This window comes from Clinocottus analis, unplaced genomic scaffold (genome assembly GCF_023055335.1).
Source record: "Clinocottus analis isolate CAN_PGR_092001 unplaced genomic scaffold, fCliAna1.0.p SCAF_27, whole genome shotgun sequence".
Taxonomy (NCBI): Eukaryota; Metazoa; Chordata; class Actinopteri; order Perciformes; family Cottidae; genus Clinocottus; species Clinocottus analis.
In genome coordinates, this window is record NW_027176009.1 from 2,683,391 (window position 1) to 2,711,161 (window position 27,771).

The following is a 27,771-nucleotide window of genomic DNA, read 5'->3' on the forward strand; positions in this document are numbered from 1 at the left end:
TTGTATTTGACCTTAAATACTTAAATATGTCCATGTCAAAGTTGGATTGAAACCCTCGGACTGTAACCTGCTGCTGTAGTTTGTCATGTCAATCATCCCGAAGTTATACAATCATGGATCTGCTGCTTGTGTCCCTCAATATCATTGGACGGCCACTATTTATTTACATATATGTTGGCGGGATATAGCCCGTTTATTCCAGTACTGTATTTTGATTGGTCCGTTCTACACCGTCTCAGCTGCTGATTGGCCAAAAATATGGTGTAAGTAAAATAGGAGGGGCTTCGTCAGAGATGATTTCCGTTGTATGTGATTTGACAGTCAGTGACGATTGACGGGAGAACATCAGCTCAGGTGAATGCCTTCTTTAATACCCTTCCTGTTATTCGGTGACATGCTTCCAGTTTTTTAGGTTTCAGCTCGTGCTTGTGTGATTTACGAACACTTCTCATTTTGCGTTTGTCGGTAACGAGTAACAGTGAAAACTGGGGCCATCCGTTCAAGTGAGGCAGTAACGAAGCAGCTCAGTCGGAGGTCAAAAGGGAAAAAACAAACGCAGCAAATATAATTTCCGTTTCAACGTTAACGACGGCTGGGAGTTGTGTTACCTCAACATGACAACGGTTTACTGCCATCAGCATCGGATGCTAGCTAACGTTACCGTTATCCAGTGACAACGTTAGCCCCGGGGATTAACTGTATGGATGACGTCATTCAGCCAGGTGCCCTCTGTCCTCAGTGGAGCATAGATGTTTCATTCTGACATTTCCAACGCCACGAATGTAACGAAAAACTAGCACCACTATGAGCTTTTAATGTCTCAGCTTGTGGTAATCGCTCGTTTACTCTCACGCTGACATAAACAATACGGCCTTACTATGTTTGACGTCAGAGCCACACTCTTCTATAGGCTCGCTGTGCCTGTTAGCTAGCTTAGCTAGCGGTACAGCACTGCGTCAAAACAAGCCTAGTTGTGTGCCTCCGTTACATTTCGTACGAGCTCGGGGGTGTATTGAAAGGACCACCTTTCTGTTAAGCTGTTCCCCGCCTTCTTGATGTGTTTACAACTCAACTAAACAATCTCACCAAGGGATTCACGAGAGGTCAGAGAGGCAACACCTCTATGGGTGCAAATTATGCAAAACTATTTTGGCTGGAGGGGAAATATGAGCTGATGTCAAGCTCTAAGTTCACCTTAGTCAGTACTTTGCTGCCACGTGTGTGTGTATTTCCTTCTAATTCCAAGACATCTCCAGAGTTAAAGTGAAATAAACAGTTTGACTCCCAGGGTCAAAAGTGATTGATAGACCAGCATGTGTGTCAAGCAGTTGGTGTACGTTTCAAGAGCAGCACAGTCAACCAAAAGCATGGTTTTCTGAGGTTGTCCTCTCCCATTGTGGAATCATTAGGGGGAGAGTAAGAGTTTTCTTCATTTTGTGTGACGTTTTCTATCCATGCATTTTCTAAATGTATGTTCAAACACATCATCGACACGCAAGTTATTATTATTGTGCATCTCATGGAGGGTGTATTGTGTGAGGTGAAGACAGACAAGTGTGTGTTATTAGTCGGCACAGGTCTGCCCTGTGGACAGTGGAGTCAACACTGGCGTCATTGTTCATAGAGAACAAAGGGAATAGGCCTGTATGGAGGGCGGCACTGCTCGGAGGCTGGAGGTGGACCTCAGGCCTGAGCTTTTCTTACAGTGTTATTACCACACTTGATGGTCTGTAGAGTCAAATAGAGGGGATCTGAAGCAAAGTGTAATGTGTAGCAACAAGTCGTGGTTGTTGGAACATTGTTTTCCGAAGTGACGCAAGTTTAGTTGAAGCTGCTGCACAAGAGACAGAGTAAGACATGTTTTACAGCCCATTAGTGACAACAGTACCATCCACAAGCTAAGTTGTTTTCAATTTTGAACAGGCAATTTTCAGAATAGAAAATGATTTGCAAATTATGCCTGGGCTACCTGCCAAAGAACAATAAATCGAAAACCCTATAGCATCCAAAATCTGCTGACGTTTGGCTGCTCGTTATTTTCCCGCTCTGAAAGAAAATACACATCTTTCACATGCTGACCATTCTAATGTGAGAGTTTATGGGCTTGGAACCTTGTGTCCCTTTCAGCAGCATCCTGTTTGTGGTTTGTTTGTGACTCACAGGGTTACTTCATGTAACAGGACACTGGATCCTCAAGCTTCCACTGATTGAATTTCATCCATGCAGCAGTTACGCCACCCTCTCCCAGCCACTGATTTTATAGATTTAAGCAGGAATTACATCAGACGAAAGATGCAGCTGAGGCCAGACTGTGTTGTTACTTCATGTCTCGGCCAGATAATATTTGGACATTGCTAGTAGTATCATTGGCAGATATGTTCTTCAACAACAAAGTCACGACTGTTTGCCGTCCTGGCTCCTCGATTGTGGAATGAGCTCTCCATTGATATCAGGACTGCAGAAAGTGTCTATATCTTCCGCCGCAAACTAAAAACGTTTCTCTTTTGACTACACCTCGAATAAAGACAGTAGTAGCAGCACTTACATGGCTCTTACTGATAGCACTTTGTAGTTTGACTTTATTGAAGAAAGTGTACTTTCTTGATTCTTGTTGTTCTGTACTCACAGTTGAATGAACTTTAATGTAAGTCGCTTTGGTTAAAAGCATCAGCGAAATGACATGTAATGTACTGTAACTAACAGTTCATATAAGCAGAACACATATTCATTGTTATTAATAATACATGTCAGATTTAAACCTGAAGCATTTAATCAATTCATTACTTGACAGTTCTGTATCATTAAAGTTGTTTTCTTTGGGTTCTTCTCAAACAAAACAAGATATCACCTTGGGCTAGTTAGGAATTGTTCTTGGCATTTTATTGTTTTACTATTTATATTAGCCTATTGTTTAAAGACTAAATCATTAATCAGTTTTGTTGATTAATGAATTAATGAAGAACCTTTAGCTGTTGCCTGAAGCCAGTCTTTTGTTTGCTTTAAATATGACTGAACAAGATTGAATCAGTTTTTGAAATGTTTATTCAATTAAGTTGGATTATTTTTTCTGTTGTTCAATGCTTTGACAAAATGTTAGTTTTTCAGTTTCTGGTAATAAAAAAAAGACATTTTGCTTTAGTTAGTTTTCTTTTAGTAGTATTCAACTAGATAAACTCGAGTAGAGTAAATCTGAATCAGTGTCATCACCACATATCACAATCAGTTTTTAAATTGTTTTTATTTTGATTGACAAATATTGACACACATTTAAACTTTAGGTGAATACTTGGTACACAAAACAAGAGGTCTATTTGGAGTCTATTCTATGGCTATGGTAATGTCTTTTCTCTAATAGTCTTAAAGTTTTGGCCATTAGCCATGAGACACTTGCTTGATTATAGGATTCTCCATGCTAGTGTTGTAGCCTACTTTGTATGCCCTCAGCAAACATGGAGTGTGTTTTTAGCCAGCTTGTTTTCCCTCCAGCCTCCCTTTCTGCTGGAGTCGTTAGAGTAGGAGTGGGACATCGTTGGACCTCGGCAAGCTAAGCTAGCATAGCTGTTTATTTGTCCGTAGACGGTGAATGAAGCTTGTTGTCCCAGCTACAGCACATAGGCCTGTGTCAGCTGAATCTGTCTATTCTGGCAGATGTGGGCAGGGAACTGGTATGTAGCCGACCTGGATGAACTTTGGGAACTGTTGTTTCAGTATTGCTTCATTATTGCTTCAATTATTGTACTAGCTCAGTGATTAAAGCAGTCATAAAATCATGCATATGGGCTTGGTTGTATGACTGTAAAGAGGAGCCAGCTGAGTTGGTAAAATGTTACAGTATGTAGAAATATCTGTTTCTATGTAGGGGCGTTGTTTAGATGAGTGGTCCTCAAATGGGAGTATATTCAGGCTTTCTAAGGGGTACATGATATTTAAAAAAAATCTATTTAAAATGAGCATCCATTCAAAAATCCTTTAAAATGGTATTCAACAAAATAAGCGTAAGTTTCTGAACTGAACTTCATATATTCTATATTTAATCAGACCCTGATGGCACTGTGCTGTGTATTACATTTTTTTTTCAACCCAAAATGTTTTGTGCTGGTTAGTGAATCTTGGCTGAATAACTCAAAACAGGTTGAGAACCACTGAGTCCAGATGAGTGGTTGAAGAAAAGAAAAGGAAAATGTGTTGCGCATAAAACAAATGCCAAAAACTAAACTGTAGCTAGTTTCTCAAAGGGAACATAATTTCAGGTAATTAACGAAAAAAAGAGTTTTTCTTCTCTTCAATTTTTCTAACAAATCCATTTAGACAACTGCAGTCACTCCCACTTAAAAGTATACAAATTGACCTGCTGAAAAATGCAAAAGAAGAAACAATTGTAGAGTAAAAACTATGGCCGGTTTTATTATGCTGCCTTTAATATTTTCACCAATATACGTAACATCTAATTGGGACTGTAAGAGGATCATCCCATAGGGAAGTGAATGGATGGACAAAAAGAGGGGATGGGGTTACCATCTGGATAGTTTTATCTAGATACCCTGCTGTGTGTCTGTGTGACAGAGACAAAGCCTGTTCCAGTAGGATGTAATCATTTGATCCCACTCTGATTCTAGTACTCAGTTAAAGTGATTTTAAGGAGAGATTAAGTATAATAATCATTGTTAAGAATAACAGGGACTCTCCAACCACCTACCCTCGTAGCAAGACTTTGTGCGGACATATTTGTATTCTCTTTCTTGTAAAAGATATTCTCCACTGGTTTGCAGTAGCTTGGAGCAATTGAGTGTTTGTTTGTGTGCATGTGTGTCCATTGTTACAAAACCACACTTTCTTAATAAGAGAAAAAAAAAAGATTTTGTAGTTCTTAGTAAATAAGAAAGGCCTTAAATTGCCAGATGTTGGGCAGTAGCCTTAAAGAAACACTGCTGAGTCCTGAGGAGGGAATGGATTTTTTTAGGGTGTCAAGTTCATATAAGGAAGGTGTCATCTGTCCATGGATGCAGCGGAAAAGTCAGAAAATAGATTTAGATTTAGGCCCATTTTCCCCCTTAAACCTTTTTTTTGCAGCAAACATTCAGCCATTATCTGTACTTTTCCCACTGTGATACGTCAAAATATCTTTCATGAAAGAGATGTGTGTGATATACGTTTTGTATGCTTGTCTGTCTTTGTTTCCAGTGGCCGTTGATGGACAATCCCTATGAAGAAACAGGGTTACAATGGGACAGAGTACCTCGGAACAAGAGGTCCAAGGAGACGTCACCAGCGAGGTCGGTTTGCTCGTTAGATTTATTTGCATGATTATAAAACACATCACTATAGGGGTAACACAAATGGAGCATAGCAGCCTACAAGCACACAACACTGCACAAATATCATTGATGAACTAATGAGTAAATTCACTGAGGTTACATGTTGAGTGGCAATTACGCTGCAAAGATTACGGCTGTCTCGCAGCACGGCAGACAATAGCAGCTCATGACAGCAATTCAACTCACTTGCAGCCTTATCCAAATCATTGGGGATTTTAAACTTTCTTGTGATAAAGTAAGTTGCATCATTTTCTCATTGCTGACAGTTAGCTTACTATTAACAGACTTTGAGTTTATTGGAGCTACCACCTTTAGACTATAAATTTGCTCCCACGTGAACACTTTACACACTTTGATTTCCTAACTCCAATGCGCCTTCTTGAAGCCACCAGCTAAAGCATATTTCTGTGGGCACATCCGGTCAGTGCACTCACCCATCTGCCGGCCAAGCCGTCAATATCCCCAGTGTCCACCTTTGGCTTTTCTACTGCCAAATAGCCATTAGCTCCTCACACACTAATCAATAATCACTGTTAACCGACATGTAGTCTCATTTGCTGAATAGCCAGAACACACACACACACACACACACACACACACACACACACACACACACACACACACACACACACACACACACACACACACACACACACACACACACACACACACAATATACCAAACAAGCTTATCTTGGCCAAAGGATCGCCTCCTCCGGCACTGACAGTCTTGCTTTGATGTGTAAAGAAGCGCTTAGTTTGTTGTTGAACGGAAGTAATAAAAGTAAAATCAAGCCAAAAGGAACAGCTACTCAGCTGTCTTTGAGTATTCTTCCTCTGTGTTTGATAGGCAATGCACATTACTTTAAATAAGACGTTGCAGGCTTTCCTCTTTTCATCTCGGTTTCTTTCATGCTTTGGCCCACTCTTCTTCAGCCAAAGCCCAGCTCCTTCAGTTTTCATTATGTGATGTTGTCAGCCATTGTGCTCCCTGCAGTTACAGGTTTGTTTGGATGCCTTCGTGGAAAAACTTCACCCACCTGGGCTGCAGTTAGCCATCCAGCCCTGGTTCACGCTTTACAGCGTTCCATTTTGTAGCCTGTGAACCCAACAGCTTCACATCGGGAATCTGCCGTCAGTGCATAGGGAGCAGAGTGAGGAAGCTGTGAGTTTAGTGAAAAGTGGAAATAGTAGAAGACACATGGAAGGGTACAAGCGTGAAGAAGGTTAGATAAGATGTTCACATCCTTCCCTTATAGTTTCCCGGACACTGGTAGTCAGTCACACATTCCTGCCTCCAGGCCAAATCCCATATTCACGCATTCCATTACACTTCAGTGGAAGTGAAACCTTCAGGCCCACACAGTGTTTCAGGCTCAATGCGCTGCAGGTGGTTGCAGCCATTGGGTATGCTACAAAGCAACTAGCATGCTGCCTGTGGACGTTTTGGTTGTTTATTTGAATTAGTAGTATTTCTTTTTTTTCTTCTCTTACATTAGGACGGGTTTGATAACATCAAAACACTTGTGGAGGAGGAACTACAGACGAGCATGGTGAGTGCCGGAAATTGTATCGCTGCCATGACATTAGTGTTTCACTGTGAAAAGAGAGAGCCAGAGAATACAATGTACCTCAATAATAATTAGAGAGCATTCAAATAAATAATGAAGTGATACTTTTAAGACTTTAAAACTTATATAATGTACAAGTATAATTTTTGTTTACATTTTGATTTCAATTTTGCAGATTTTAATGTTGTACACACCTCAACCTTTCTATTCGTTTCTTCTTTTCTCCTCAGATGGTGGGGATGGTGATTGGTGCGGGCATCGCCATAATCCTCATTGCCATCCTCATCTTCTTCATCTTGCGGAGGATCCAGCTTCGAAGTCAGTAATTGTTGGGAAACGTATCTCGCCACTGAGAGCTGTTTGTATTTCTATGGTCATTTATTCTTCATTTCTTATATCTTTGATATAGAAGCTCAGGAGGTACCCAAATACCGCTTCCGCAAGAGGGACAAAGTCATGTTCTATGGGCGAAAGATCATGCGCAAAGTGAGTGTGTGGTAGAAATAAATCCCTGTTGTAGTTATCACGGGCTGGCTTTGACTTCCAGTGAGTCGCATGCCATTGCTCTAGTTTTTTAGTCTACTGCTATCCGAGGAAGACCTTTTTAAACCAACATGTTTTTCAACAGGTCTCGCAGTCTACCTCTTCCCTGGTGGGTACATCCTCTTCCTCTCGGCAGCGCCTGAAGAAGCAGAAGATGCTTAACATTGCCAAAAAGTACACCAGGAAGCTCACTCTCTCCAAATATACAGCTTCTACTACTGTCGTGGCCAGTTCTCTGTTAGTGGTTCACACTTACCCGTCTATTCCCACTCTGCCTTTCTGCTGTGAAGGATCCTGCGCATTAAGAAGGAGGTGCCCATCCTGCAGACCAAGGAGCCCCCTCCCTCAGTGCTGGAGGCTGACCTCAACGAGTTTGATGTGGCCTCCCACCTCCCCTCTGAGGTGCTCTACATGCTCAAAAATGTCCGGTAGGTTTCTCTTCTTTGTCGTATCTGTCTTATTATCTACCGCGGTCTACTGAAGTGTATCTGCATGATTGATAAGCAACTCTGATGAGACATGAGCAGGATGCCTTCGAGATGTTTTGTCTTGTTGTGCAGCGGTTGCCAAGCAGACTGCTCATGAAGCTCAGTTAATAGCATTCAATGCAGCTTAACACTTAAACATGTCCTTTTAAAAAAAAATGTATGTATGTATTTATTTATATATACATATAGACAATGTGTGTGTATGTATAGATTACAGATGAGTGTTTACACCTGTACACACCTGTTTGTGTGTGTGCACGAACCTCCTAACCTCTCTGTTGTTCTTCACGGCAGTGTGCTGGGTCACTTTGAGAAGCCCCTCTTCCTGGAGCTTTGTAAACACATGGTGTTTGTGCAGTTCCAACAAGGGGAGTACGTCTTCAGGCCGGGTCAGCCTGACAGCAGCATCTACGTGGTTCAGGATGGAAAACTAGAATTGTGCCTTACTGAAGGGGTACGCAAGCTTCTGTGTACATGATTAAAAGTAAATTCCATGCATGTCATAGTTGTTTTTGTGTTTGGGGATTACAAATGTGCAAACATGTAAAAAGTTCAATAACATCTATTTGAATCAGATAATTTTATTAGGGAAAATTATCTGAGCCTGTTAGTAAACATTGCTTTTTTAACTCAAGTTGCCTGGTTTGTCTTTTTCCCGTCTCCAAGGATGGCAAAGAAAGTCTGGTGAAGGAGGTTTACCCCGGAGACAGTGTCCACAGCCTCCTCAGCATCCTGGATGTCATCACAGTATGTCACGCCCATTTCTTACAACACTCAAAAAAATCTCCACTGATAAGTGTGCTGCGCCACGCCTGTACATACACACAGGCTTCTTCATAATGCACATGCATGCCATTCACACATCCTTGAATGACTTGCAGTCCTGATCATCAGTGTGTCGGACCCTGCCGACTTCCTCTAACATCTAGATTTTAGTTTTTTTTAAATGGACTAAAAACAACATGACTACGAGAACCGACAAGAAGAAGCAGCCATAAGAGCTTCTTAGTATGTGAACATTTTCTGAAGTATTCTTTGGGATATTTGTGTCCAGGGCCACCAGAAGCCTTACAGAACTGTGTCAGCACGCGCTGCAGAGGTTTCCACTGTCCTCCGTTTACCTGTAGAGGCCTTCCTCGCTATATTTGAGAAGTACCCTGAGAGCCTGGTGCGGGTGGTACAAGTGAGTTGTGTGTTTAATCCTCTTTATTACTGTTTGTGCTACTCTCCCTCCCTCCTCTTTCGTTTCCCTCTACCGTTGGTCAAAAATGTAATGCACTCAAAAAACTAAAGCGGTTTTGATGGTCGGTTTGTATTTATTTAAAACGACCCACTTCCTATCTTCTCTGTTTAGATTATCATGGTTCGTCTCCAAAGAGTTACAGTCCTAGCCCTGCACAACTATCTGGGGCTAACCAATGAGCTCTTTAGCCATGTGAGTGTAACACACACACACACATACACACACACACACCCTACAGTATGCCAGACAGCCATACCAACATCTGTTGGTGATGTGGTTTGGCATTTATCAGGAATTCTTCATCATTAGCGCAGTAGACATGCTGTTTCAATTATGATTTGAGTCACCGAATGCTAATGTTGTGTGTCTGTTTCCACTCTCCCCCTCTCACACACACACACACACATCATATTATACCGTTCACACTTGTCTGACAGGAAATGCAGCCCTCGCGTCTGCCACCTCCATCTCCTCACCCAACTCGCACCAGTCCCATCCGGCATGGCAAGCGCTTTGGCAGCCTGACCGTAACTGAGGAGCATCGGGAAGCTGCCGTTAAGGGAGAAGCTGCAGGTGGGGAGAAAAAAAACAAGAAAGACTGTAAATAGGAAAATCAAAGTTGTAAATGACTAAGTCTGTGAAATATCGCTAAAGCCACTCTGCAAGGTTGAGAAAATGAATCCTAATTATATATTTATTTGATTCTATTCAAGCTTAAATTTATAAATATCTTGATTCTCCATTTTCCTCTTGTGTTACTTTTGTGTTTGGCTTCTTGTTAAAAAGCTTAATTTGTGGTTTCTTGTCTGTTCAGGAGGGGAACAAGGGAAGGATGGATCCACAGTGCCAATTCTTAGCAGGACCATCTCAATGCCTGTGGACATTGCTGGTGAGGAACGTCTCTCCTGTTCAGAGAGATGACGTTTTCATCATGTTCTTTAGTTTAATGACTAAACATTGTATGTTTTTACAGTACCATGTGCTATTATGATAAAGTACTTCTGTCAAAACATTGCGGAGACGATGCCTGACGAAAGGGTCAGAGTGGAATTAGGGTTGGTTGAATTGGACGACCAAAGCACCACGAAAGGGTTCAGCACAAGTGTCCTAAAATGCGCCCACTCCTGGTTCTTCAATTGTCATACTTATCTACAATACACTGGTCTTTGGACATGTTCAAACCAATTATATTGAAAGTGTTTTATTCAAACTATGAACCCCTGTGGTTGGCTTATTTATCAGAAATAGTGTGTAACCTTGCTGGAGCTGCCTACAAAGTGAGCTTCTGCTTTAAATTAAACGGGTAGAAAGGTGAATAGATTAATCAAACTATTTAAATAGCATCTTTCATTCAGGTTAGTGTACTTCAAAGTGTTTCACAGGTTACTGAGGGCAAACCTCAGTCTCACCGCCCACTTTGTCTCACAGGCCTTTATGACTATGTAGGTAGAAAGGTCCATCATATAAAAGTTGCAGAAATTGATATCATTTGTTTTTTGACCTGTCCAACTCGTTTCCTCTGTGCGTCCAAAATGGCTATATGGCATGTATTGTAACTAATTTGCTTTGATGGAAACCTGTTTCTAAAAAAAATAGAATGCCGATTAAAGACTGGATATCTATTTTTGTCCGTGCAGGTTTGCAGAAAAGTCTGCGATCAGACTTCGACATGGCATACGAGAGGGGGCGGATATCTGTCTCTGCAGAGGATGGCAACACCCCTCCTACGTTTACTCGGGTCAGTATGCGGCAGATTTTTGCGACACAAATGAGATAAGGTTGACTTAAAAGATCTCTTGACATAAAATTGGGTAATCACACCGGAAACTACAGTAGTTCTTTAGAACAAAGACGAAACGTAGAAATAGATCAGTCAATCAAAAACACGATATTATCCGACACTCATCAGATTTTAAGCTAAAGACTTAATTATCTCATCACAATTCATCATTAATTAGTTGATTTTTAGGGGCAGATTTCCTGTGTTCATTTATTTGGATTTAGACTCACCAAACATATTCTGTTATGTGTATGATTCCAGTCTGTGTCCCAGGACCAGCGGGAGAGGAAGGTGACCGTAGACGAGGTTCCCTCAGGGATCTATCTGTGCCCAGAGGAAGAGTCGGGAGTGGACAATATTTTTACGCCTGTATCCAGTCGATCCACTGCTGCTTTGTTTGAGGAAGCTCAGAAAGAGATTCTCAAACTCATGAAGATTGAGGTTTGTTTAATTCTTTTGATTACTGATAGTGTGATAGTACACAATCTTAACTGGTAACAGTTCATCAAATCATAGACGTATATCTATAGGTACCTGGATGCTTTCCAAAAGCAAACATAAACAGTCATAGAGTCCATAGAGTTTCTTTTTCTGGCACCCGCATGTGATCAGTGACATCATTGCATAAAGAACAGAACACATTTATCTCACTGGCTGCAAAAGAGTATAGAAATTTAAATAATACATGACAGCAAGTTAATTGAAGGTGTAAAGTACCATACTACATTATCTAAAATATGTCAAGTGGTGTTTCATCACATTAAAACCATCAAACTACTGCTAGTAAAGCTAGATATAAGCATGCAGTTAGTGCAGCTTTCTAACAATCATTCTATACAGTATACTGTACAACTGAATTCTTAGGGATTAAGAAATAATAGTAGGCTCATTACACTATTATTTTTTTCTGCACGAGTGAGCACATTGTCTCAAATCACCCAAGAGCATCTGCTGACAGATTATGATGTGGAAAAGGGGTCAGCAGGCCCGCTCTGGAGGAACTGGGTGTTGAGACATGAGCTGTTACTGTGTGTTTGGTTGTATGTAAGAAATAAATATATACACGCTACATGCGTTTAAAAAACAAACAAACAAAAATAACATGATGACAAACTAGAGTTCAGCTGAGATGGGACACCTATAACTATAACCCATTCAAATGCTCAACTTCTCTACGCTACATCCATGCAGATTGAATTCAACTACAGTTTTTAGCATGAGTTGTATTCACACAATTTGTGTAATATGTGGTAAACCCTTTCTGTGTGCCATTTGAGTTGGTATTGCTACATCTAATATTTCAAAACATCATGTTTGTGTAACTAGAACAAGCATAAAGACTGAACTGAATGTTGCGTAGGCATCAGGGGCTTCATTTTCTTTAACAAAGTAGAATGAAGACATTTCATCCACATTGTTCCTCCATTTTAACTCCTATGTTCCTGCTTGACTGGATTGTTTTTCCTTTGACTTTCTTCTTTAATCCAGGACCCAGCCTTGTTAAATGGGAAAGTGACTCTGCACCAGGCGAAAGCAGGAGCTGTCTTAGCCAGACAGGGAGACCAGGTACTTAAAACAAAAGACTAACTGGACCCGCTTTTTTAAAAAGATCTGTTTACCCCGTCTGCCTTTGTCGGGCAGTGTGCAGCTACTACAAAAGCACTGAGGTTGAGGGTAAAAAGGAGTTTAATGTTTTCAGGTTAGATTGGAAACTGTGTATCAGATAAAAAAGGCTTGATCGTAACTTTAGTGTGATTTAGTTTTACAGCCCAAACAATTATTACCATGCTTAACTAAAGCATGCATTATATCAAAAGAAATACCTCAAGAAAATAAACTTTAATTTCATCATTTTCAGTTGAGAGCATTATATTATTGTTAATTTTTATTTCTTTATTTGCATACATTTCCTATATCCATATTTTATAACTTTTTTGAGTTTGTTAAAACAGACACATTTAAGTCTTACTTTAATTATGACTAAATGTATAGTTATTGCGCTTGGTCTTCTGTAGTGTAGTAGTAGTAGTAGTAGTAGTAGTAGTAGTAGTAGTAGTAGTAGTAGTAACAAGTATTTAAGTAAATATACTTAATCATTGCAACAAAAAACAGATGGTGCAAAAATACAGCAAAGTCCTTTTCATCCGCCTCTCTTTCTGTTTTCTCTCCTTCTCATTTCACTCCTTCAGGACGTGAGTCTGCACTTTGTGCTGTCTGGTTGTCTTCACGTCTACCAGCGAATGATTGACAAGCAGGAAGCCGTCTGCTTGTTTGTGACCCACCCGGGGGAGATGGTGGGCCAGCTCGCTGTGCTCACTGGAGAGCCCCTCATCTTCACCATCAAGGCCATCCGCGACTGTACTTACCTCAAGATCTCAAAGTCAGATTTCTACGAGTGAGTTCATCGCCTTGGATGTGGACAAAGAAGTCTTTTTACAGTCTACTTTCATCAGGAATACAACTTAGTCTAACTTTATAGGTGCCATCTTATGAGTAAAGCAATACAATCCCATTATATGTCCTACAAGGCAACTCGACATTAATTTAAAGCCATTTCAACTTCTCATCGGGAGCTTTCTATCCAGACTGAATTTGATTTGATTTAATATCATTCATCAAAAATACTTTCCGAAATGTGTCGGGTCCCAAGGCGTACGCTGTCTCACATAATTACAAAAATGCAAAACACAACATTTAACCAAATAACAAAACCTTACATCAAACAATAGGAAAACTAAATGGAATGCACACGATTGAATCGCTCCCTTAACAGTCAGAGCTCTGAAGCCTACTTAGAACTTCCACAATTGCTGGAACCGTTTTAATTTTGCGATAAATCATCTGCTAACAAAAAACATAAAGACTTGCTCATGCCTGTGCTGTTTTCCGCCCCCTGCAGGATCATGAGGGAGCAGCCCAGTGTGGTGCTGAGCGCGGCTCACACAGTGGCCATCCGCATGTCCCCCTTCGTCAGGCAGATGGACTTTGCTATTGACTGGATGGCCGTGGAAGCCGGCAGAGCCCTCTACCGGTAAAACAAATATTTAGCTTCCTCTACTTGGTCAATACCTTTATTTTTGTTTGTATCACATCTTTATTTATTTGTTTAGTCTATTCAATCCCTGTTTATTCATCATGGCTACTGTAATATCACGTCCACAGACAGGACGACCAGTCCGACTGCACATACATTGTTCTGAATGGACGTCTACGTTCAGTCATCCGCAAGGCAAATGGCAAGAAAGAACTCGTTGGGGAATACGGAAGAGGAGACCTCATCGGAGTGGTGAGAACAAGTCTTTCCCCCTCAGTCGCAGTCTCCGTCTGCCTGTAAAAGAAACCTCAGCTATTAAAATGAAATATGAAGCTGAAAACAAACAAGCCTTATTATTGTGATGGCTTGATGAGCTCCTATTGTGAGTAGTGCAGTATTTCTGTTTTGAATTGCTTGTCATACAATATGAGTAGATTTGACCACATCAGGACCATTTTAATAAGATGTATTGTATATACGAGATTAGTGGTTGAGCTGGACTGTATACTTAATACTTTCATATATTGTCCTACTAGTTTGACTGAAATCACAAACCCAATCATGTCAAACAATTATGTATTATTATTACTATCAAGGCTTTACCAAATGTCTTTTCATTTATTTATTTATTTATTTTTTTTACATATGAAGCAGTTTGATCTAGCTTTGAATGTCTGTCGTCATGTTTTATTTTGTGAATTTTATAAATGATCGCCTTTTTTTTTTACAAAAAATGTTGACTCTTGTCGAACATTGTTGAATTAAGCTCATACTATCTACTTATTACTTTCTTATACAATTACATGTCACTGTGGACTTGCCTCATGCTTTAGGTGGAGGCATTGACCAGACAGCCAAGAGCCACCACCGTCCACGCTGTGAGGGACACAGAGCTGGTCAAACTGCCCGAGGGAACGCTTAACAACATCAAAAGACGATATCCCCAGGTCAGTGTCCTCCTCTTGATCTGTATGTGGTTGTGCGTCCGGCTGAAATGATACTGATGCTCGATGTCTACTCAGGTGGTGACGAGGTTGATCCACCTGTTAAGCCAGAAGATTCTGGGGAACATGCAACACGGTCGGGGGCCCTTCTCAGGTGAGGTGACGATAAGAGGCATTTTGTGTTCTCAAAAAGATGCTCTCGCCCTCTTTGTGAGTCCAACCTGATCCATTTGACATACAGTATACTACAATTTAAACACTGTGGTCCTGTCTTCCAGCATCAGCCCTGAGTCTGCCCGGTATGACAGCCAGTGCTGACGTCACCAACCCTGCCAGCAACCTCTCCACTGTGGCTGTCCTGCCTATATGTGATGAGGTGCCGATCAACGCATTCAACCTGGAGCTCACCCATGCCCTCAGTGCCATTGGTAGGCTCGCAGAGCTTTCATTGGTCCACAACAGCACTATTTCCTATTTTAATCTGGGATGTCTGTTTAGTTCCTTGTTATACTATGAATCTGCAATCCTCCCTAGTACAGATTGGAATACACATGGAAGTTTTACATTCTTTACAGGTTTATGTATTCATACATTTTACAATGCCTCAGTTGTCTGCCTGTCTCTGTAACTTGCAGGCCCTACTCTGCTTTTGACCAGCGAAATAATCAGAGAGCGACTGGGCGCCTCTGCTTTGGACAGGTCAGTTCTGAGTCTCATTCGGCATCAACACACAAGGTTTTCCACGTAAACCATTCCTGAGTCTTTCTCTCCCATAGTCCTTCCTGTTTTTTCTGTTACATATTTTTGATCTGCTGTCTCTTTCCATTCGTTTCTTTTGTATCCGTCAGTATCCACGAGTACCGTCTCTCCGGCTGGCTGGCCCAGCAAGAGGACATCAATCGGATTGTCTTGTACCAGACTGACAACAGCATGACACCGTGGACTCAGCGCTGCATCCGCCAGGCTGACTGCATCCTCATTGTCGGTCTGGGCGACCAGGAACCTGCCCTGGGAGAGGTATGTGTGTGTCTAAGAAAGGAAAGGTAAATGAGGATCCACCTTTTTAAAAAGTACAAAAGTCTCTTTTCTAACTCTTGTCACCCTCTTCTTTTCTTCCCCTCCAGTTGGAGCAGATGCTGGAGAACACAGCTGTTCGGGCGCTTAAGCAGCTGGTCCTTCTGCACAAAGAGGATGGGCCGGGCCCCTCCAGGACGGTTGAGTGGCTCAACATGCGAAGCTGGTGCTCCGGTCATCTGCACCTCAAGTGTCCCCGCAGGGTCTTCTCCAGACGCAACCCTAGTAAACTAGTACGGCGTATACTTTTTATGAAATTGTACTCTTTATATTCTGTATTATGGTATTCTACGCTTGTTAGAAGGGAGACCCATTGGTGAGGTGAATTAATTAGCCTCTCCTTCATAGTTGTAAACTAAGCACGCAATCATGATTAATGCTTTCATAAATCAATTGCGCTTTAAAATAAATAATGTTTGTCGACGGTTTCTGCTTTTACTGTATTTTCATGCGTTCTTCCTTTGCTTGTGCAGAGGGATGTATATGAGAAGGTGTTTGAGAAAACGGCAGACAGGCACAGTGATTTCTCTCGGCTGGCCCGAGTCCTGACCGGAAACAGCATCGCCGTGGTGCTGGGAGGAGGGGGAGCCAGGTGAGCAGGGCTGAGCCACAACTGTCTGTACAGAGATGTGGAGAGCAGCTTGGGTCACAACTTGGTGTCGTCATGTTAACAATGTCTACCTACTTGACATTAATAATCTGGAACAAACTTGTCTTGTCAAACTAAATTCTGATGATGAAAATGTACTCTTTCATACCAAAGGGACATGTCAAGACATTATTTACCACTCAGTATAATGTGCAGTTTTGATCATTTTTTAGTCATTTAGTGTACATGACTTTTGTTGAGATGTCTTTTTGTTTTCCCTCCTGCAGAGGCTGCTCTCATGTGGGTGTGATCAAGGCTATGGAGGAATCAGGGATTCCTATTGACATAGTAGGTGGGACGTCAATCGGCTCATTCATTGGAGCGCTGTACGCTGAGGAGAGGAGTGCCGTGAGAACCAAACAGAGAGCCAGAGAATGGTCTAAGGTGCAGCACACATCTATATGCATTATTGACATGTTATCTCTGGAAATGAAAAGTTTAATTTACCCAACAGTTTAATTATACTTCAATTCAATCTTTTTCCATCCGTTTAAAGGGGAATGTCAAGTAACTGAAGAGAAGCAAACATGTTATGGTTATAAACAGATGGTTAATAATAGACTTGTGTGTGATTTCTCTATATTTTGTTGTTATACAGGCAATGAACTCTGTATTCAAAACAGTCCTGGACCTGACCTATCCCATCACCTCCATGTTCTCTGGTTCTGCCTTCAACACCAGCATCTATAAAGTGTTCAAGGACAAGCAAGCTGAGGTGAGAGCGATCATATAAATCTTAAATTTCTGTAGATGCTTTTCATATTCATGTCGAGGGAAGTTTAGATTAGATTAGCAAGGTCAGCAAACAATGTGCAGTTACAGATGGTTTTGTCAATGAAATGTCTGGTTCTCAAGGGAATTTCAGTCACACTCCTGCACTCCCCAACACTTACACCTGTTTATCAGTATATTAACATTAGGGTGACAGATCGGCATGTTGCACGTCCCATTCTGTGAGAAAAGATGAGAATACGGGATTCTCCTCCTCCTGACGGGATAGAGCGAATCAGATGTTAGGACGATGCGAGACAAACCTGTGACGATAAGCTGTGTAAGAAAAGGCCCTACTTCCGTTTGTGGGGCAGATGTCCTTTTGCCTGCAAGTTGTTTGTTAAACTCAAAGCTTTTGTAACTGCAACGCTTGTTACTTTACCTGTGATGGAGAAAATAAATTATGAGAACCAAAGAAGTTGTCAAACTGAATTCTTCTGAAGGCTTCCGATAATTGTACACGCTAAAAAAATTGCGGTACAAATTATTTCAAGAGGATTTCTGCAGTACCGCTACATTAAACACACACACACACACCCACCCACCCACACACACAGTTTATGACACTGAGATACTCTCTGTGCTCAACAGGACCTGTGGCTGCCATACTTCAATGTCACTACTGACATCACGGCCTCAGCCATGCGTGTTCACCAGGATGGTAAGTGACAGCTGAGCTGACTGCAAGGGCCCCCGCCCCTCTTTATCAAATCACTATTGTGATTGGCTTAATGTTGTTGTTTTTTTACTTTAGATAAGCTCAAGGCAGTACTAGCTTTAGATTAGCTCACATAAATTCAAACGCACACAGATAACATAGGATGACTGGCATGCTTCAATGGTTAAGTCAACATCAATAACTCAATCAATAATACTACTGTTGAGAACTAATGTGTGAAATGTATATTCAACAGGCAGTAATGCAGCAGTCAGTCTGAAGTAAAATGGCCCAGTTCACACATCTTATTACCTAACTGAATATATTGAAAGTCACTTTCGGCTCTCTGGCATTTAAATGTATTCATCAGCACAACTCAGGGAACTACAGTATGGAATATGGTTTGTTCTCTACTGTTGAATATGGCACTTTTAGCAAAGCCAAAGCAGTAACTTAGACTGTGTGTACTTGTGTAATAGTGTCCACGCCAGCTGGAGGACCTCGCAAGTCTCACTGGAAGTAGACCATTTGAAGTTCCTCACAACAAAACATGTTTAAACTAGTAGTACTAATTTAATAACTTTAATCCTAAAACCTAATACTCAGAGAACATTTTGAAAATAACTTCAACCATTTACATCCTGTTTTGGAAGAATTGCAAGGAAGAGTATGTTTAGAGGTAGTGAAATAACCCAAATAAGTTGGAGTGGCCCGCCTGCATTAATTGCAGCCGCCAAAGCCAAATGCATTGCTTAATTTTAGTTGAAAATCCCCTTTGCCTCCATAAACACGCCAATTACATTATGGCTTGGAGTGTACCACGACCAAGGGCTTGAACAGGGATTTCACAAGATATGTACGAAAGAAGACATTGTGTCGATGTTTATATGCTTGTGTCTGTATTTACTGAAATAATGATCAGTTTGACTTGCGTAATAAATGCATCATCACTAACGTTAGCTAAAGTAGATCTATTCTGACCAACCCTGCAAATCCAGTGGGCCCTTCTACATGCCATGTAGCACAATCAAATGCAAAAACTAACTGTAGCATTGTGGATTTAATAAAGCCAATGCTAGTTTAATCGTGAAGGCGGTATTTTGACTTGTTGTAATTCAGGCTGGTTACTGGATTTGAGGGGTGTGCTTATGTTTGCATGCGTATGAATTAACTGCTGGAGCAAAGCCTGTTCCTCCCTCTGTCTTATCGTTCCTATCATCAGCCTCTCTCACTTTTACTCCACTAGTTTCCTCCCTTTTCACTCTTTATTTCCTTCCTTTTAATTTCTTTTCTGTTTCTATTAAACGTCCCATCTTAACTTCTTCTGTGTCATACATTGAATATAATATAAAGCTGATAAAGCTGAAGATATTTCATGTTTTTTTTGTTCTATCACGTGTCGAAAGCTCCCAGATAATTAATTATTCTATGTATAGACGACTTCCGTCAGGTCTTTCTGCATATAGAGACATCACAGCATATCCATAGGATACGCCATAAACAAAATATCTTGCGTAGTCGCTGACCTCTCTCCCATGTCCGTGTCAACATGTAGGATCCAGAACACTCCACCCTGCTTTCTCTCTTGGCTTCTTAATGACATCCCACAATGCTTCTCTCACTCGTCATCACCACTCTGTGCTTCTGTAGTTTGTCAGCTGTGCTTTTGTCAAACAACGCTAGCGTGGTGCTATTCTAACAGGTGTAAGGAACACAGTCTCATGAGTTTGCATGACTTTCTTTAGTTTTATCCAGTGAGAAAAAAAACACCAAGACTAAGATCTTTCCTCTTAAACATTGTCCAGTTTCACTTGCACTTTTCTCTTAAGTCTACATTTATAAGAATTTGGTTTAACACCAAAAAACACCTCTTTAAATGAGAGACTCTATCTCTCTCTCGCACTTTCTCTCCCCCCTTTCTTTCTCTGTCCTCCTGCCTCTCGCGTGGTCTTTTTCTATCTCACCCTCTCTCTATGTCTCTCTGTCTGCCTTCCTCCCACCTTCTTTATCCGACCAGTCCTCTAACAACGACAATAACACTTTTTAATTTCATGAATGAACTCATCAAACAAACCTTGCATTGATGTTTTCAGGTTGTAAAGTTAATTTACATACCTCTGATGCCATTCATCCAACATATTTGTTGTCATTTATATTAAATATTAAAGATTGATTACATTTAGCCTACATTTTGCCATTTCTAGTAAATGTTATTGTGTTGATATTTTGGTATCTTGTCATCATTCTGAACACTTTCTTGAACAGCCGTAGAATAGTTTAATTTAATTGGCCGCAGAGTATGCGTTTATTCAAAATTTGCCTCGTACTAGAATTTACTGCATTCGGTTAGAAACCGTAGTCATAAGTGAATCATTTTGTTGACAATGTATTCCCCTTCCTCTCTGTCTTGCTCCTGCCAGCCTCTTGCACTCCTCATCGATGTTGCGGGCATCTCTCTCTCTCTCTGTCTCTCTCTCTCTGTCTCTCTCTCTCTCTGTCTCTCTCTCTCTCTCTCTCTCTCTGTCTGTCTCTCTCTCTCTCTCTTTCTCTCTCGCCATCTGTGTTCTCGTCCGGCAGCATATTTGATGTGTTCCTCCTTCTCCATCTCCATTTCCCGACAGGTTGCGTCTGGCGATATGTTAGAGCCAGCGCCTCCTACACCCCCTATTTACCTCCCCTGTGCGACCCCAAGGATGGCCACTTGCTTGTGGATGGTTGCTATGTTAACAATGTCCCAGGTCAGATTTTAAACGCCCGCTCGCCAAAACCTCCACCTCCATCCCTAAGTCGACAACGAACCACTCTGCTACCCTCCTACTCTTTCTTGTCCTCTCCCTCCCAAGTTCTCACTCGTAACTAACCCCACCCATGGAGCCCATGGTTTGGAAGGAAAGACTAAATCCACTATTTTCACGACTACCCAGTGCCTCATCCTTCACTGGTACATGTCATTCACTGAAATTGGCTTTTATAATTCTCACACACAGCAGACTTTCCAAAGTTAGCTTGGCGCCATCTGTGAATATAAGCGCTCACTTTCTTAATAGATATGAGGTTTTACCCACGCATGTCTTGACATCTATGAGTCATGGAGAGATGCATGATAGACTGGCTTCTTCTGGCCCACCATGTTTATTTGATAAACTTTTATCTTCCCCTTTTATAAATATAAGGTTCTGGATGTGGCTTGTAAGCATCACTGTACTTTATTATTGTTCATATATTTACAAAAATGCAGATAGCTCATTTTGGCCAAACTCAAGTTATTTTGATGTAGTTGGATTCTCAGTGTGAGATTTGGTGGAGAGAGCATACGGTAGTGCTTGTTTTGAGAAAAGGAACGCTCTCGTGTTGAAGTTGACACTTACTGGAGATAAATGAATGGCTGCACCATGTCAACATCACATCTGTCTGTTGTTGTGGATCATTGTGTTTCAGTGGGCCTACATGTGTCTGTCCTTTGGACTGAACTTCAGCTGGTTCCCCATGAGGAGGTCCTTTCGAAATTCTTACTGTTTCGTTTCATTTCAATCACCTCTACCTACAGGAAACATGTTCAGTCTCTCCTACGCGGCACCTGTCCTCTCCCCTGGCTTTGCTTGCTTCTGTGTGCATGCCAGTGTAAAACACTGCGAGGCAATCAATATATTTATCATGAAAAAAAAGAAATATATTTATATATTCTTTTTTTTTTAAAGCATGTATTACTTTATTTCTTCTTTTTTTTTAAAATATTTTTTATTATACAGGAATATGTGTTCTGGATCCTGCTGTTTCACATCGTAGCTCCTGTACAAATAGAATAAAGCCCACAGGTTATAAGTCTAGAGCAAACAAATGGAAAGCTGTAGGTAATAATATTTCCTCAAAACGCCGAATTCAGTAAAAGTATTCCTCCTCAGCATTCACACATTCTCCAAGTACAGATGTACCCCTTGCTTTTTCTCTGTGGTGCTCCTTATCCTTCCAACCCATGCAGCACCCGTCCTGCTCCTGCCCCCTGCTGGCTGTGAGCCGGACTGCAGGACTGGGCAGGCTGGGTGCCTCCCTGCCATATTCATGGTGAGAGATCTCCAAACATTGTCACAGCATCTGCCACTGCTCGTTCTCTGTCATGTAGATCATTCAAATAGGTCCATTACAAAAGGTTCCTACTTTCACTTATTATGATTGGTTTCAATTTGAATATACAGGATCTGTGGATTTTGCTCTATAAAGGAGCTGTTGCTGAGAAACGCTGAAGTTGTCCCACTGTTTGGAGATCTAAACTGCCTTGGTGCTCTGTGATTGTTGCCATTTACTTTTTTACCTTACGCACGCACAGGGCCTCTGTGCAAGGTAACGAGGTTTGCAGTGGTGTACAGCAGAGTCTAAAGGTGGGCAGAACCACAGTCCTAGCCTTTGCAGGGATCGGCTACCCTCCTTTGTCCGACCTCCCTCTGATGTTGGGATTGCGTTCTGTGTCGAAACTAACCTGAAATGTATAGCAAACATTATTGAGATGTTATCCCCCTTCCTCCTCCCTCCTTCCCTCCCTGGTGTGTCAGGCTCTCTGTGGCGCTATGTACGTGCGAGCATGACCCTCTCTGGGTACCTGCCGCCTCTCTGCGACCCCAAAGATGGAAACTTGCTAATGGACGGTGGCTACATCAACAACCTGCCAGGCAAGTAGAGGTGGACCCCCCCCCTCCCGTCACCCCTCATCACACAGTCCTCAATGTCCACCAAACTCCTGTCCCTCAGAGGAGGGTTTGGTGGAGTGAGGGATGGGGATGATTATTATATGGGGTTATAAGCAAGTAGGCTGGGTAAGTATATAAACATTGGCTTGTCTTGATGCTAATTGAGGGAAGTCAGGTGGTCCTACAGGTGTGCTAAGTTTTCCCTGTCTAAATATTGATCCATTCACACCGTCAATTAAGGAAAAAGTAATTCAATCAATCTTAATTAACCAAATTAAAAAAAAATATTGCAAAACAAACTGAGCGAGTTTTATCAGAACGTGTACAATTCAGTATTACTTGATGGGGAAAAAGTAAGCAAATATTATAATTCTACTGAAACAAGATTCAAATGAAGAGAGACATTAAAGAGGGGAATATGGTGTTTGTCTGTCAAACAGCCCGGTGTCAAAATGTTGTAGGATTAAAAATCATAAAAGGGAGGGACTGCCACTTTTTAAAAAAACCTCTGAAATTTTAAAGGAGAGTGAATTTGCATTTTTTTATTGCGCAAGACGCCAGTCTGCTTTGAGGTTAAAGTCTGGTTCCCTTCATGTTGAAATGAGCACTTTTCTGTAGAGCTGGGCAATAATTAATAATATTGTGAATTGACGTTCAACATAATCATACAGTGTTTATATGATCATATGTTGTCATTCTACCAATCAAATTGTAGTTCAAAACCAAAAAAATGTCAATTTTAGTTTTACCGTGCCTCACGTAAAGCACAACAGTTCTGCTTTGAGCTTCAGTTTGATTGTTGTTTTTTTTATAGGATTATACATACATTAAATACATATTGTAAAGTCATTAGTATGGGGAAAATATTATTATTACTATTATTATGATACTCATTTTCAACATGTTGCCCAGCCCTACAGTAATTATACTGAAGCTTCATTCTAGATGTTTCAGTATTTGCTTCCATTTTAACCAGAGGAAGATTAAGTGCAGTCTATTAAGAAAGAGGGGGGAGCTGTTTATTTGTCTGCGGATCATTGAATACATCCTCATTACCTGAAAGCATTTTAAAATGCATCGGACCAAATGTACACTTTTCTGTACTGCTAACAGAAATAAGACTGAAGTGAGACATATAGCTTTCATTATGGTACGCAGATGAAAACTCCCCCGAGTCCGTCTCTGCGTAGTAGTGATCAAGAATGTACGCTCCACCAGTGAAACATGCCAATTTGTCACAAAGCTCTGGACTAAGCGGTTCCAATACCCTACTTGGCATGAGAATAATGACACTAATGTGTGATTATGTCTCAAGCAATACTCAATCTCGAGGTTTGTGATTTATGGTGCTTTTCTGGGCCCAACGATTGATCCAACTAAAGGGTGCCGTGAAAAATCAACTTGCTTATTTTCTGATGGTTTCTCTGGCTTCTTTCTGGATCAGTGTGTTGGGCTCGTGAGGTGTTTTCTGCTTGTTTTTGTCTTTGAAAAGGCTCAACACCACACAAATGCTCACTGCCCCAGTGTTTTTTTTGACACTAGCAAGTCAACGAGAAAGGTCATGACCTCTGGTCTTGCGCTTGCTGGCCAGTCAAGTATGCTCATTTTCACTAATTGGCTGTAAATGTGTGTCTGACAACTTTAAAAAAAACCTGATATTTTTGTGGTGTTAGTCTGTTTGAACATTGTGGCTCGTGAGATGAACGTCTAGAGATATGATCCTGAGCTCAATAACACAGAATCCACTGTCTCACCATCTCTGCTGCTGGATTCTGTCGTGCTGCGTTGGTACGTCTGTGTGCGCGTGTCTAAATGCTGGTGTGTGCGCTACACGTCAAACAGCGGACATAGCGAAGAACATGGGGGCCAGGACCGTCATTGCCATAGACGTGGGGAGCCAAGACGAGACCGACCTCTGCAACTATGGCGACAGCCTGTCTGGCTGGTGGTTGCTGTGGAAACGGATCAATCCATGGGCAGAGAAAGTAAAGGTACAGTACGGGTCGACAGCACATGGCACAAATAAGTGACTCAGCATCTTAAATGCAGAGTTTTAATCAAAACTTAGCAGTGCGGGAGGAGGGGTGGGGGGTTGCTGCCGACGTCATCATTGTGGTCCTGACATCATCCTCTGACATCATCCTCTGCTACAGGTGCCAGACATGGCAGAGATCCAGTCTCGGTTGGCCTACGTGTCTTGTGTGCGGCAGTTGGAGGTGGTGAAGAAGAGCGCGTACTGCGAGTACATCAGACCGCCCATCGACCGCTTCAAGACCATGGACTTCGGCAAGTTTGACGAGATCTATGTGAGTTACTCCATAGGGCACAGTTGTAATGTTAGGGATTGGTGTGGGCCTGATTGCTTCATTTCACAAAGAAGATGTTGCTACTCGGGTATCAATCCATGTGCATCTGTTTTTGAAGATTGATGTGTAGCTGTCACTGTAAAAAAAGTATGTAGCATGTATGCAGCATGTAGCATGTATGCATGTATACATGTCAATGCATACTGTTGACATCACAATCATTGATGGATGAATAAATAAAAAGTTTACGTTTGCTGCTGGATAAAGTAACGTTAGAACCAACCTCCTCTCTACTTCCCTGGAGACAATAAGCGAGCAGCACTACCGGGAGCGAGCAATCGATTTGTTTACATCCACCCCAGCAGCACATCAGCAATACAGTTTGAAGACGTCTGTCCTCTTGAAGGGCGGACGATTTACATGTTAAAATGCCAGGCACTTATGTCATGTTACCAAATAAAAAAAAATAAAAAATACATCATCATCTGTTCAGACTACCATGTATTTCTGCTTCACCTCCTTCAGGATGTGGGCTACCAGCACGGCAAGCTGCTGTTTACTGGCTGGGCCCGAGGCGACATTATCGAGAACATGCTGAAGGACCACCGCTCAGCCGACTACAACGACAGCAAGAGAACTGACGTAAGGACAGCACTCGCACCACAAATTATATGTAATGTGGTTAAAGTATAACTAAATACATGTTCACCATCAACATTTTTATGTCTGTACGTAATGATTTCTTTGTCTTGTAGTCTTGCTCGTGTCCAGGAGCTGACTTCACTGACCTTGCAGAGATTGTATCCAGGATAGAGCCAGTCCAAAGCTACGTAGCTGCAGAAGGTAAACGATCACTTGCCAAGTCATTATCTTTATCTTTCATAGCGGCTTAAATATATATTAAAAGTCCTTGTTAGAGCAGTGTCCTCCTTTTAGATGTACAGTTTACCCCTCAGGATCATTTCTGATTTAACGAGGGTCATAAATAGTCTTTTTTAATGAAGTACAGTGGGAGATGTCCCTGATATTTTATGAGTGCACTCTTAACCAGGTGGCTCAGTCACACAATAAATTCTCTCCGTAATATATCCTCTAAATCTTTCCATTCAGCAGAGGAGTCCGACTGTCTGACAGAGAATGAGGAAGACGGGATGGACACGGTGAGAGAGGAGGAGGGGGAGGAAGAAGAGGAAGAGGACCTTGAGGACAACTCCCCTGGAGAGTGGGGCCAGAATGGAGTCTTTCAGACTGTAAGCACACACACAAATGTGACATGACCGATCCATATTAAATAAAAGCTCTTCTTCAATGCCATTGTAACATTTTAGGGATGTAACGATGATGCAATTCTGGGCCGAATAAGAAAGGAATAAGAATTTGGCCGATGGCTAATGCCGACGTTTTTTGGAGGTGGGGGGGGGGGGGGGGGGATTAATGTTTTAATGTTGTCACTCACAAAAAACTGAACAGTCAGCATTTCATGACACTGTGAATGCGAGCAGACAATCATACAAATGTATGAAACAACCTTTATATGTACCTTCATTCACACGTGTCTGTTGCTCAGGAGATGGAAGGGGATGTTCTTTTAATGACAAGGTTGGCAGTGAGATAAGTATCTCTACCTTGTTGCAGCCTATTTTTTTTCTCATTCAAGATGTGAGACGTGAAGCTGAACAACCGCTCACTGAAAACAAACATGAACTCAAACCACTCGTGCGCACGGCACTCATTGCCCTCTTACATCACGCTGGAGTCTTGACTCCAAGTTGGACCTCAAATAAATAAATATCGGCACTTGTTCGTATTTCCTCGGCTTGTTTTCTCACGTAGAATTTGTTCCGATGAGTTAATCCACAGAGGTGTGTTTGGGAAAAAGACAGCACTGTTATCGGATCTGTAAGACATCGGTATTGGCATATATCAATGTCAGTGTGATACTTGAGGATCCTTTGGATTTCATCCCTACTGAACAGGTCAAAAACAACTCTCCTCTCTCTGCAGGATGAGGAGAAATCAGTGAGGCAACGCAGGACACTCGCCAGTGACTCCAACACCTCTGACTGCTGACAGAGGGCCACGGAGGACTAGAGGGAGTCAAAACAAGACCGAGGGCCAAATTACGGGTCCATAAACTGTCAAGGCTAGAGACTTGGTCGCCACGCTCACCTTCTGCAACTTCTGAAACTCTGAGATACCGCTTTTGTTTTTCTGCAGGAAATCGTTTATGCTCTAACTTATTGACCTTTTGTTGCGTCGAGTGGCTTCCTCCTGGCTCTCACACAGGCCTCATCGGTTCACCATCCAAATTGAATATGTACGGCCTTGAAAAAGAACAGTCTTCCCCACCCAGCGGTTTTTTATGATTGCTTTTACACCAAACCCATCACCAGAATCCCTGCCTGCCAACTCCCAAACCTGCCAAAACTAGGGACTACCACAGTAACAAACACAACAAAACAGGGACACTTAAAACTTCCACTTCAATCCCGTTTCCCTTGTTTCAAATTGTCCATAAAGACTGTCTCTGAGTCTTTACGTGTGTCTCTAACGTCGGTACATCTTCATTGCACTCCATTATTGACAATTTAACATATTACACAGGCCTTTATTTCTTGTGTGCGCATGTTCAGATGAGTTTATATATTTTGCCCGTGTGTTAGGATGACTGTTTGCTGTGATTTGTTGAAACAATATAAGGACACTGAAAAGAA

General features: G+C 41.6%; 1 protein-coding gene across 4 annotated transcripts; it reads left to right on the forward strand.

Annotated features, from left to right (window-relative positions):
* Window positions 1-294: 294 nt before the first annotated feature.
* On the forward strand, window positions 295-27,771 carry pnpla6 (patatin-like phospholipase domain containing 6). Of its 4 annotated transcripts, none has more exons than XM_068592325.1 (36): window positions 295-354; window positions 5,182-5,273; window positions 6,814-6,867; window positions 7,116-7,203; window positions 7,295-7,371; window positions 7,514-7,602; window positions 7,719-7,856; window positions 8,211-8,370; window positions 8,583-8,663; window positions 8,971-9,099; window positions 9,271-9,351; window positions 9,597-9,732; window positions 9,974-10,048; window positions 10,797-10,897; window positions 11,201-11,380; window positions 12,428-12,505; window positions 13,129-13,334; window positions 13,839-13,970; window positions 14,102-14,225; window positions 14,807-14,920; window positions 14,996-15,071; window positions 15,196-15,345; window positions 15,553-15,616; window positions 15,766-15,934; window positions 16,042-16,224; window positions 16,465-16,583; window positions 16,868-17,024; window positions 17,239-17,355; window positions 18,003-18,072; window positions 20,691-20,807; window positions 24,594-24,742; window positions 24,905-25,057; window positions 25,583-25,699; window positions 25,813-25,900; window positions 26,168-26,307; window positions 27,062-27,771. In XM_068592325.1, the coding sequence occupies exons 2-36, from the start codon at window positions 5,223-5,225 to the stop codon at window positions 27,125-27,127; spliced, it is 4,029 nt and encodes a 1,342-aa protein (XP_068448426.1). In that variant the 5' UTR covers window positions 295-354; window positions 5,182-5,222; the 3' UTR covers window positions 27,128-27,771. The 4 variants fall into 4 exon arrangements, with proteins under 4 accessions (XP_068448426.1, XP_068448424.1, XP_068448427.1 ...); XM_068592323.1 differs by lacking the exon at window positions 20,691-20,807 and adding an exon at window positions 22,617-22,733; XM_068592326.1 differs by lacking the exon at window positions 20,691-20,807 and adding an exon at window positions 22,617-22,733 and having other exon boundaries at window positions 26,171-26,307.

What these genes read in the sequence shown, in the direction of transcription:
- pnpla6 (XM_068592325.1), top strand. Translation starts at nt 5,223, where the DNA reads ATGGGACAGAGTACCTCGGAACAAGAGGTCCAAGGAGACGTCACCAGC. An exon ending in GGCGAAAGATCATGCGCAAA is followed by an intron (nt 7,372 to 7,513) that starts GTGAGTGTGTGG and finishes GTTTTTCAACAG; the next exon opens with GTCTCGCAGTCTACCTCTTC. An exon ending in CGTTAAGGGAGAAGCTGCAG is followed by an intron (nt 9,733 to 9,973) that starts GTGGGGAGAAAA and finishes TTGTCTGTTCAG; the next exon opens with GAGGGGAACAAGGGAAGGAT.